At 43.8% G+C, this 12,021-nt stretch overlaps 1 protein-coding gene across 1 annotated transcript; it reads right to left on the bottom strand.

Annotated features, from left to right (window-relative positions):
* Positions 1–3,335: 3,335 nt before the first annotated feature.
* On the bottom strand, positions 3,336–11,916 carry FKBP14 (FKBP prolyl isomerase 14). The gene is made up of 4 exons (XM_083825400.1): positions 11,603–11,916; positions 8,876–9,027; positions 6,843–6,970; positions 3,336–6,024 (listed from the first exon to the last, which is right to left on the bottom strand). The coding sequence occupies exons 1-4, from the start codon at positions 11,800–11,802 to the stop codon at positions 5,866–5,868; spliced, it is 639 nt and encodes a 212-aa protein (XP_083681526.1). The 5' UTR covers positions 11,803–11,916; the 3' UTR covers positions 3,336–5,865.
* Between the last annotated feature and the right edge of the window lie 105 nt (positions 11,917–12,021).

Below are 12,021 nucleotides of genomic sequence, written 5' to 3'. Positions count from 1 at the left end.
CTATCAGCCAAGAAAAATGGGATGGTGCAGAGAGCTGTTCCCCGGCCTTTCTACCTTCTCTCCCATTTCTCCCCATTGCAAGGACCCCTGGTGTTTTCTCCAAGTCTGCACTTAGCTTCACCCAGGGGCAGCGGTGTGACAGCAGGGGCCTGGCTGATGGCATTCCCGTTGTCCAGAGACATCGACACATCTCCGTGCTGCTCTCCCACAGCTGCCTGCTCGAAAAGCAAGGTGCAAAGGTTCGGGTTGCCTTCGCACAGCCCTTGGGGCTGTAAAAGGGTGCCACGGTGAGCCCAGGTCAGCTATAGCAGGAGATGGGCACAGAGTCACTAATAACTTTTTACTTTGCATTTATGGGATGAAAACCTGTACTCTAAAAACATATCCCAACAGATTAGAGACCAGAGCTAAGCTGTGCTATTTACTTCCAGAGAGCTGGCAGGCTAAACATGCAAAAGAAATGGGTATTACCTCATTTATTAGTCAGGGAAAGAAGCAGAAGAGAAAGCATCGGCTGCTTTAAAGAAATTTCAATGGCAATAAAATGTAAGAGGACAAGACTGATTTAATGCTTTCAGTCAGACTCTCAGATGAGGAATCAATTATCCTGTGTCATTTAATCTCCTTAAGCAGGTCACGACAAACTAGAAACTAGAAGCGTTGCGTCTAATACAAAAAGCAGCTCTTAGTGGTAGTTAGCATCCAGCTCAGAATTTTTAAATTAGAGGAAAGCATAACTGGGATTTAGGAAGCTTTGAAGAGCTCGATACACCAGATTTCAGCCTACTATTTTAAAAGTGGCTTTGTTCATTGTTTACCTAGTGGAGATGCTGAGCAGTTATAAGGGGGAAAAAAAAAGGCACAACAAACCTGTGTTCAACACACATACAATCCTGCCAGCAGTGCACAAAGATAGTAAAAGCTCCAGAACATGATTTTCCCCTGCTGCCACTTACAGCTCGGTCCAGCCCTTGTAGCCCCTTTGTGGGAAATGAGACAGACAGAGCTAAGGAGTAGACAGAACATATGCTTAAAATTGCTCTCACATCCATAGTGTGTTACTAATAACATTTTGAAAGGGATTTCATTTAGTAAATAGCAAGCCAGAAAGTCTTAAAAGTAAGCCTTCAGAGCCATGGTATTCAGAAACCTTGCAAAAAAGTATTTACCTGACATGCCTAAGCTTCAAATGATCATACCTCTTAGCTGCAAATTTCTCAGCTAAACCAACCTCCTGCTTTTTTTTTTATATCCTTCAAGATAGCAGAAATACCACAAGGCTTCCAACTGGGGGAAAGCTAAACGAGCCTGCTTCTGGAATTCAAACTCCTGGAAGGAAAAAATGTGATGCCAGAGGCGACTCCCATCTGAATCCCGCAAAGGCTGGAAAAGCTGACGGTGAAGGTTCTTGTCCCTGTAACAGATAACATAGCTTCCTACCGAGCTTCTCAGTTACATTTATGGGGTTAAACTGTTAACATAATCAAGCACAAACACAAAAAACAGAAGCAGGACAGCTAAAGGAGGATCATTATTTTGTCACAGTTGTTTTTCCTACGTGCCGGAAGAAAACTAGGACGCAGAATGTAAGCGTTATGATAAACTTTCAGGAGAGGCTAAAATTATCCAGGGTTACACAAAACTAAGTAGGTTCTGTTTGTTTAGTGTTTATTTCCTATTACAAAAAAATGCTTCAGTGTTGAAGACACATTAAGGATTCAGGGCTGGTTTGTTTTAATTTTTAATTTTTTTTTGGGGGGGGGGGAGTTGATTTTTTTTTTTTTTTTTTGCAAAAGCTCTATGATGAGGCTGATGTATTTTTAAGAAGACGTCAAACTCAGCATAACTGTTCTGAATATTCCTTAACGGTCCTTGGAAGTGTGAATTTAGCTTTGTTACAACAGTAGAATCTGCACAGAAATTGTCTGAAGCAGTGATTTCTAACCAAAGTCAGATCAGGAACCAGCCTTGTAATTTGCAATACCTGCACCAGTGGCTGCTAGTGTTCTTTCTGCCAAGGAAACAGATGCCAAAAGGACTGATGAAAGGACTTCTGCATTTCTCGCATCCCTCTGCATACTTCCACCATCTTTTAGTGCATTTCCCCTAATTTTGCTCCTTTCCCCAGAAACATCCCAAAGCAGTGAGCTCTCTCCATCCTGCTGATACTCACCTGCCACCTGAAACTGGGATTTCTGGAGGATTAGACATCCTCCTATCTAATGGCAGAGATTTTGCGGTTCGGAGAAGGAAGTATTACAAAGACAGTCGTAATTTAAAGGCTGACCAGTACCATCTATTTTTGCATTGAAATACTTGAAAAACATGCCACGGATCATTTCAGTTCTAAGTGTCATGGACGAGAAACTACGATAGCAGTTTGTTCAGTGTGTACTTAACACTGCAGTTTTATGACCTCGTTGCAAACCAGAACACCTCGAAACTGGGAATGTTGCTGACAGCATAAGGACACAAGGTACTGAAAAGCAGAGTTAAAACCGAATACAGCAATTCCTACAGCTTCAGCACTGTTTGCCTTGTCAGTTGATCTCAAAGAAGAAAGCTTTAGAAAACATCTCAAACTGTAAACACCATTCCTGAAGCTTTGCCAAAAGCCTTCTTGTGTCACTGCATTGCAAGGATTTTCAAATAAAATGAGCTCTGAAGGCTGCTTCTGTACCTACAGAAGGCAGCAACTCCTTCTGTAATTGCTAGGTAGTAGCTCTGAATGACAGGCTGCCGTTCTAAAAATCATCAGTGTGTGTTTTCCTAGGTAACCATAAAACAAGAAATGTGTGAAGGAGGCTATAAACTTTAGGAGGAACAATCCAGTACATGCTCACAACGCTGTTTTGACCCATCTCCACTTTTTCAAGTGCTGCATTTTACAGACAAGCAGTGAGGGTTTGTTTCCTCATGGAAATATACCTTGCATTTCACATACAAGCCGGTCTAAATGTTGCTGAGTGCCATTGAAGCTCCAATATTCCTCCTCCCTCATAGAGCAGGCAGCTGCCTGCCTCTGCCCTCCTGCAGGTAGCCAGCTGGCTCCTGCTGGTACTGCAGCAATATGCCCTGTGGATTAACAAGCAGACGCAGCTGAGAGTAAGACAAGCAGTGATATTTCTACCTAAAAAACCCATCATCTTCACAGAAGGACTTGAATGATAGCAAATGGTAATGAAGTTGCAGTGGCTTCTCAAATCTGCTGCTGATTCTGCAGTTTTGAAAGTTTTTTTAGCTCAATTTCAGAAAATGTACCACAGCCACCACGAAAAGCAATAAGAACAAACCCCATCCACTCTGCCATAAATCTGCAAACAACACACCAAATAGAGCATTTCAGTCTTGCAACTTTAATAGTCTGCTGGTATTAACAAACTGCCTATGGTACATGTTTACTGAAAGCCATTTTTATGAAATACTTAAAAAATCTAAGATAATGCATATGTACATTTCACAGTATTCTCTGCCTCCCAACTCGTATTTAACACCAAGGAAACACTTGGTCCTCACTGAAGAGGCACATTAGCATCCATTTAAAAGGTTTAAGTATTTGTCTGGTGATCAGGGGCAAGTTTTATTTAATGTTTTTATGTTTTAATTTCCCAGTCAGATGTTCAGAGAACATGCTAAACGTTGCAGACCCAATCCAAGTTTCAATTCTGCTCTCCCCAGCAGAGCATACGCAGCATTTCCAATTTGGTTGGTTGTTACCAGTCAGCTCCTTCATCCTAAGCAAGACTGCCTTAAGGGCTACCTTGATATCCCATTAGCCATCCTTGGCCTCAGCTGCAGTAATTATCTAGGCTCCCCACATAGTTAATGGAGAAAGACAGGTACCTCTGCTTGATAAGGCATCTATCCTGACACAACATGAACGATATAAATGTGATGAGTTGCTCTTAAGTGCCTAGGGCTCTAGTGACTTTAGAAGAAATCAAGACACCCAGCTCACAAACAATGTTAGGCAAGCAGAATTTTCCAGAGTGATGAGGGAAAAAAAAAAAAAGAAAAAAAAAAGTTATATGCAAAGATATGACTGGTAAGAAGACATAAATAGGGAATGCTTATCCATTATTTCCTCACAAGAACCAGGACAAGCAACGAGCATAAAAACAAGGGGAAGCACTATGCTACATCATTCTACTGTGAAACTCACTGCCACAGAACACCGCGGAAGAAAAAGTATAAATGGGTTTGAGACTAGATGGCATGACAGAGGAAAAAAACATGTATGAATTCTTGAAACCAATGTATGTGACCCTAACTCCACACCATGTAGGTCATTGGCCATGAAATGCCAGATGCTGGAAAAACACAAAAACTTAACTCCTGCATACCTTCACTTACACTTTTTTTCCCCAGAAAAACAATCACTGTTTGCAGCAATCCTTGATGTCCGCATACAGCTCAACTCTGTCTAATAAAGTAATCTTTTAATGCTTACTTGCAACACTAGGTGGCAGGGACGACAACTGGCTCATGTAGTGTATAGAGAACCTGGAAGGCAGAGCCCCACTTGGCACTAGTAAAGGATTAGTACAATCCATCAATGTTGATTTTACATAACTGGATTTGCCTTTGGCCCTCTTTAGCCTTGGGCTATTTTTTTTAAACAAAGTGCTGTGTCCAGAAACCCACGTTAGAGGTGTCAGAATACAACCTAATTCCTTCCAAGAGATACCTCACCCTCTCATTTAGGAACCCGTGGATGATGGCTAAGCTTCTTCCTCTCCAGAGAGGGTTCAAACAAATGAGATGGAGTTGAAATCCTCATTGCCTCTACCCATATGAAGATGCAGCACTGTAGTGTTTACCTCATGCCTCACAATTTTACTTTATTACTTAAAATTCAAATAATTTCTGTGCTACTTGTGAAGATACAGCAAAGGTGCAAGGATGAGACAGGTTCTGTAACTCAGGCAGTAGCAAAGCAGGCAAGCAACGCAGCTTTCTTCAGGGCATGCCAATCCTCAATTTAGCACGCTCTTTCTCTTCTGAAAAGGGGGAAAAGCTTCAGCTTTGCAACACTTTGATTCAGATCTCCCTCAAAACTCGAGGACAAGGATTATCTTTCTTTGTGAACACAAGCACTGAGTTTCAGAAATCAACACCATGTGTATGTATGTATATAAAGGGCACCACCCCTACACTGCAGGATAACTTGCTTTTTTTTCCCAAACTGCAGTTATTTCCTAGAATGGTACTGATACTGATTAAAAAAAAGTGACATTTAACTCCTACTTTGTTCACATAATGAAAAAAACCAGGCAATTATTGATGTGGTTGATAACACTCTCCCTCGAGAAAAGCAGAAGCAGCACAGGACAGCCATTCTTCTCACTCAGCTTTGCGTCAGTTTCTCAGCTGTGGTAGGAGATGTTGATGCTTTCTGGTATAGCTTTTCAAACTCTGCAGAAAAAAGCAAGATCAGCATACTGCTTTTCAAGCACTGACACACAAGAAGGAAGGTTAAAAGTAATTAAGCCACAGACCAGAATTTGTACATAAAAGTCACTGAAAAAGATGTCAATGCACAAGCAAATCACAGAAAGGCACTGAACTGGATTTTGATTTTCAAAACGTTTGAAGAGTGGAAACCTGGTTTCATTTCTAAAAAAAATAAGTTAATACAAAATTTAAAAAACATGGATTGTGCAAATCTTTGCTGCACAAAAGTACATTTTCATACTTACAAATAGTTTAAATCGTTTTTACATAAATTCTCTTTTGATACAAAGTGTTTTGTTTTTTTTTTTGCCAACGGCAGCTGTCAATTCCAAAACATAGAATCAAGACGACAAGAGAGCCAGACAGTCTAAGTCACTGCCATTTGTGTCAAAAAAATTATATCATCCTTTTCTACAGCTCATCATGCTTGTACGTGAATTCCCTTGCAGATATAAACCCATCACTGTCTTCATCCTCTTTATCAAAGATGTCTTCAACCAAAGCATCGTGCTGCGTGTCATTTACCACCGCTCCATGTTTTTCGAATTCTTTCTTCAAGTAAATTTTCACCTGTAAAACAAAGGGTTAAAGTCTTTATGCTTACAAGAAAATTGATTACTGGAGGGTTACAGAGGGCCATTATGTTTGGGATTGTAGCATTAAGACTATTAACAGATACCTTCCTTCCTATGCCACTGACAGAATAATACTCGTCTGACTGATTCTGCAGCCCTGTTCAGTGATAAAAGACTCAGAGAAAATAAAACTAGCAAAGCAGCTGCCATAGCTTTACGGTATCTGACTGAAAAGTGTGCCAAGAAAGCTTGTCATCTGTTGTATATTCAATGAACTACGAATAGCTAGGCAGAAATTATTAGGCACCAACTGGTAAAAGACCAAAACAGCTTTTTCACATCTTAGCGCACTGAGAAACCAGCAGATGTAAACAGCCACCCCAAATAGATACAGAAATCTGTCCACAAACTTGGCATTTGCTGCTCTAATGGGAACTACATTAATAAGGACTTATTTCTGCAAATCTCAAAGCTTTGAAGGGCAAATAGATTTGAGGCAGCTTTTAAAAAGACTGCTGGAACAGTTATTTACACCAAGCCAGTTACTAACAGTGAACAATGTTTTCAACAACATCAGATGATTTTTACTGAGTTTAACGTTTAACTACTGAGAGCCCAGGTGTTCTACATTGCAAAGCCTCCTATCAGGATATTAATACTAATGCACCCCTCCTAAATCCCTCGATCCAACAGTTCAGCTGGGATCCAAGGCTCAGCCTGGTGCAGCATAGTTGTGCATCTTTAGCTTAGTTATCTTTTCCTTTTCCCTACATGATCCCAGTAGGTTTCCTTGAAAAAGAGTAACCCACTCACCTCTTGCTTGGATAGTTTCCAGTCGTCGTTAAGATCCATTTCTTGGAATGACTCATGAGACCTTGGTCCATTCCTAATTTCTAGAAGGTCAATGTTGAATATCAGCGTGCTCTCAGGTGGAATTTTTCCTGCCCAGAATGGTAAACATACAGAAAGGTTAAAAACAATTACGCATTCTGTGCCACACAGAAGCCATATGCCTCAGAGAAACGTTCTGCTAATCCCAGCACTTCCCAAGCATCCTGCATTTTGAACAAATATGGACAAGCACCTGTAACAGTGATTAAGTGCAAATATTTCAGACTGTACCCCAAACCTTGAGCAGCCCCTGCAGTTCAATTTTAGATGCAGCCAGCTTTGTTGGAGACCAGTATGTGTTGATGTGAGCCCACACCCAGCAACCATCATCACGGGCTTATGAGACAAGATTCCTGAACCACTTTTTCATGCCCAGAGCCAGTTGGAGTCTGAGTCGCAAACGCTGAAGGAGGCTGTACAGCCAGGGGGCCACTACTGCATCATACAGCCTAGAGCAATGGACAGCATAGCAGGAAGGGAGAGTTTAGGTGCATCCTCCTGATGCACCGTCTCCCTGCCAGTCTCCAAATTCCTCTCCGTTGCCCAGTGACACCTTGTACCTGCTACCCTGGCACTGAGGAAGAAACAAAACAAAACCTCTTCTTGCAGAGAAGGACAGAAGGGCAGTGCTGCTGTCAATGCCCTCACACTAATGGCTGATGCTACTGTCAAAGACTGTTCAGCACACAACTTTGCTCCTCTCACATTTGGTCCTATTTAAGCTCTCTATATTGGATGGAAGCACCCCAACAATATCCATATAAATTGAGATGATAGGGAGAAAACTAATCCTCCCTATTTTGGGGATGTGGTGTCAAATACACCCTGAGCTGCAGCACCAAACAAGATTATAGATTTCTGAGAAGAATAGATGTGCAGAAACTTCTGGAACTGCAGACCACAGTGGCTTGCACAGGGTTTGGAACTCAGGTAATTTTTTCTGAGCGTTACAGAATAAGGCATCTGACTCATCATTCAGGGCAGACGGCAGGCAAGGCACCAGGTGGGAGGCTAGTGAAATCATGTGTGTTCAGAGCAAAGTATGAAGAAAATGGAGTATTTCTGTCATCGTTTGAAAATAGCAACATAATTACATTCAAATACTTCAATTTTTTCCTAAAATACATCATTCCTTACAGCAGCTAGCAGTGTTTACTCGTTCAGCCTTCTAAGCACTAAAGCCATAGGTGAGGCTTAGAAGTCTTTGAAGGCTTGTAGTGCTGTACATATTAATCAAGGCAATTACGGCTGTAATTACTAGGTGAGCTCCGCAGCGTTTAGTAGCTTTTTGTGGAAAAATTTACAGTAGTGCCCTGTGTAAAGCAGAAAAAGTAACCTTCCTGCATCATTCAAACTGACACTCATTTAACTGCAGATCCCAGACTCGACCTTCCCATTAAAAGAGGGGTCTGGAAATGTTTGTAAGGAAAAAATATCCTCAATGCTCTCAGCCTGTGTACTACTGACCAGAAAACATTTCAAGCAATGTTTTTATCCGTCTGTACGGCATTCAGTACATTTTCAGTAGATGTCAGCATGGCTGCCAATGTTCCTGCGTATCTCATTTTGGGTAACAGGCTTGACTAAAAATGTCTGGAAGAGGGAAAGAATAAAGCATCCCTTTATGGAGAAATAAATGGCGAGTTTTCACTGTATCAGCTGAGAACATGAGAGGATAGGTAGCAGTACTGGGAGTTCTTCTGGGTTCAAAAGAAACCCACAAACAAGAATGAGGCTTGCACATGCACATTCAGGAAGTATTAACACAAACACAGATGCAACAGCCAAGGTGATACCTAAGTAAGCACTTCAAGTTTGACTGAACAAAAATAAAATAAAGCTGAGCACCACTGAACATGGCACTAACAGAAGCTTGAAAGCTTGCTAACCTCTTAGGCCAAGAGTAAATCAACAAAGAAAAAAATAAAGCGAGGGAAGGACTTCAGGGGTTTTACCTTTCCCTTCTTTTCCATAAGCAAGGGCTGGTGGAATAGTTAGCTTCCGCTTCTCTCCCACACACATGTCCTTCAAACCTTTGTCCCAGCCTTTGATAGCTTCCCTTATGCCAAGCGTAAACCACATAGGTTGACCATTGTTATGCTTGTGACTGGAAAAAAATGGAATAAAACACTTAGTCTTTAAACAGCAAGTTCCATAAAAGGCACATGGAACAGATGGAAGATGTTCACAGCATAGTTATATAATAAAAAAGAAAATCTCAGTTGGCACCTTGGTATTTCTTAAATGAAAGACCTAGACTTTTAAAGTTCTTAGAAGTTCTGCCTTGCATGACAAGCTTTCTTAAGAACTGGAGAGAAATAAAACAGCATATACACGGTGTGCTTCTGACAATGCTGAGCAACCTGGATCCCCACCTTCACTTCCCTGATCACCTATTTCCACTTTGAAACTGATCAGACTAGAAAGGCATTTCTACTTTAAAAAAATCTACATTTGAGGCTATTGCACATCTTTGGTAAAGTGCAAATCAAAAACCAGCTAGGTCATGATTACAATCTATCTTATAGCATGCTTAGAAGAGTCTGACACATCTCTTCTGAAAAAGCCATTAGGGGAAAAAATGACTACATAGCAGACAGTTTAGAAAGAGAAACAAGTGCATGCAAAACATTTAAGTTCAAAATAGGCAGACAATCCCCTTCCCCAGTTTAACCAGGTGGTAACACCACGGCTGCCTTCACTCTATTGACAAGCACAGAATTTTAACTACAGTCAGCTCAACTGACAGCCATGCAGGAAAGGTGCTTAACAAGAAATACGAGCACTTACAGAAGTTAGTCAGCATCAAAAACTTAAAGTGTCACTAGAACTCCGTTTAGAGAGGCAGGTTAACTACAAGAGAAAATTAGTGAGATTTTAGTTTATATCCGTGAACATGCAAAACATTTTTTATTTAAATGGGTTCCACAAAAGCAGATTTCAGACATAGCCTGCAGGTACTTGTTCATTTCGCTGCTTCCCACTACTGACATTCTGTTGTTTTACAGGAAAGGCAACATTAGCAAGTCTTTGCAGGCTCTCAGCAGGCTCCCTGAGTTCCTGGCTCTTCCTCCTACTTACATCACAGCTGCTCTGATATGTGGATTTGTCTGCTCTGGGGCAGGTGAAGAATGTCACAGAATCACAGAATTGTAGGGGTTGGAAGGGACCTGACGATCCAGAGATCATCGGGTCCAACCCCCCTGCCAAAGCAGGTTCCTTAGAGCAGGCTGCCCAGGTAGGCGTCCAGACGGGCCTTGAGCATCTCCAGAGAAGGAGACTCCACAACCTCCCTGGGCAGCCTGTTCAGTGCTCCGTCACCCTCACTGTGAAGAAGTTCTTTCGCATGTTGGTGCGGAACTTCCTGTGCTCTATCTTGTGGCCCATTACCCCTTGTCCTGTCCCCACAAACCACTGAAAAGAGGTTGGCCAAATCCCTCTGTCTCCCACACCTCAGGTATTTATAAACATTGATGAGATCCCCTCTCAGTCTTCCTCTCTAAAGGCTGAACAGACCCAGGTCCCTCAGCCTTTCCTCATAGGGAAGATGCTCCAGGCCCCGTATCATCTTTGTGGTCCTCTGCTGGACTCTTCCCAGGAGATCCCTGTCTTTTTTGTACCAGGGAGCCCAGAACTGGACACAGTACTCCAGGTGAGGCCTGACCAGGGCAGAGTAGAGGGGGAGGATCACCTCCCTTGTCCTGCAGGCCATGCTCCTTTCAACACATGACAGGATCCCACTGGCCCTTTTGGCCACCAGGGCACGCTGCTGGCTCATGGTCAACCTGTTGTCCACCAGGACCCCCAGGTCCTTCTCCCCAGAGCTCCTCTCCAGCAGGTTGTCCCCCAGCCTGTACTGATACGTCTGGTTGTTCCTTCCCAGGTGCAGGACTCTACACTTGCTCTTGTTAAACTTCACTTGGTTTCTTCCTGCCCAGCTCTCCAGCTGGTCCAGGTCTCGCTGAACAGCAGCACAGCCTTCTGGCGTGTCAGCCACTCCTCCCAGCTTTGTATCATCGGCATGCTTACTGACGGTGGACACTATTCCCTCACCAAGGTCACCGATGAAGATGTTGAACAAGACCGGACCCATATACGTCATTTAGGTCATTTCAGTACCTGCCATCAGTTACAACAGTGTTACAGCCATTCAGTAACATCAGTGTCTGCCAGGGCTGGAAGGTGTTTTTTTGGAGGGGGGGGGGGATGTTGTTGTTTTTTTAAAATTAGAGGCAGACTTCTCCCCTATAAGTCTGCTTTGGAAACTAAGGAGCGATTTGTGCACAGCAGATGGCTTTAAACCAAAACTTGGTGGTTTATACCAAAACTTGTCCCCGGGTCAGTCCAAGAGGTCGCCCATCATCCTCACCTTTTACCAGCCGCTATCCAATGCTGCTTTCTGTAGCCCAACCAGCAAGAAGAAGCCAAGCGACATTTATTTATAATTTATTTTAGCACTTTGATCCGCAGAAAGGAAAGGAGAGGAGCCTTACAGCTGACATCCCCCTTTCCAAGCCAGACCTTCCTGAGCTGCTGAAGCAGGGGGCAGGGCAGCTTTCTGCAAGGAGCACAGTGGCAAGGATCCCCTCAAGTCCGTGCAGCGCTGCTTTAACCCACCGAGGAATAAATAAATGTATACACCCCCCCAACACACACACACGCAGAGCCCCGGGCAGCCTTACGTGGAGTGGAACATGGCGCCGTCGCTCTGCAGGAAGCCCTCGTAGTGCACCAGCAGCAGGTCCCCCCACTTGCTCCGCCGCCGGCACAGGAACGGCTTCTGCAGCACCTCCACCTCCACCTCGGCCGCGGGGATGAGGGCGGCGGCCGCGCAGCGCAGCACGGCGGCGCCCAGCAGCACGGCCCGCAGCACGGCCGCCATGGCCGCCCCCCTCAGCGCCCCGGGACCGTTAGCCCCGTTACCCGCAGTCCGGCCCGCAGACGTGGCAGCGGGCCTGGGACTGGCAGCCCCCCGGCTTCGTGCTGTCCCGGAGTGGGCGGGGCACGCCTTCTGATTGGTGAGGACAAGCAAGTGCAGCCGTCCATTGGGAGGGCTCCCCGTCTGTCGCGCCGTTTGTCCAATCGGAGGGAGGGGACGCTC

The sequence above is a fragment of the Anser anser genome (genome assembly GCF_964211835.1).
Source record: "Anser anser genome assembly, chromosome: 2".
In the NCBI taxonomy this organism is placed as follows: domain Eukaryota; kingdom Metazoa; phylum Chordata; class Aves; order Anseriformes; family Anatidae; genus Anser; species Anser anser.
Note: the sequence above shows the minus strand (reverse complement) of the source record. Positions and strands in the feature narration are given on the sequence as shown.

Bases quoted from the DNA above. Each gene is read 5' to 3' on its own strand.
- FKBP14 (XM_083825400.1), bottom strand. From the start codon at position 11,802: ATGGCGGCCGTGCTGCGGGCCGTGCTGCTGGGCGCCGCCGTGCTGCGC. The intron at 6,971-8,875 runs GTAAAACCCCTG...CATTCTGGGCAG, and splicing joins TTATGGAAAAGAAGGGAAAG to GAAAAATTCCACCTGAGAGC. The intron at 6,025-6,842 runs GTGAGTGGGTTA...TTTGTTTTACAG, and splicing joins GGAAACTATCCAAGCAAGAG to GTGAAAATTTACTTGAAGAA.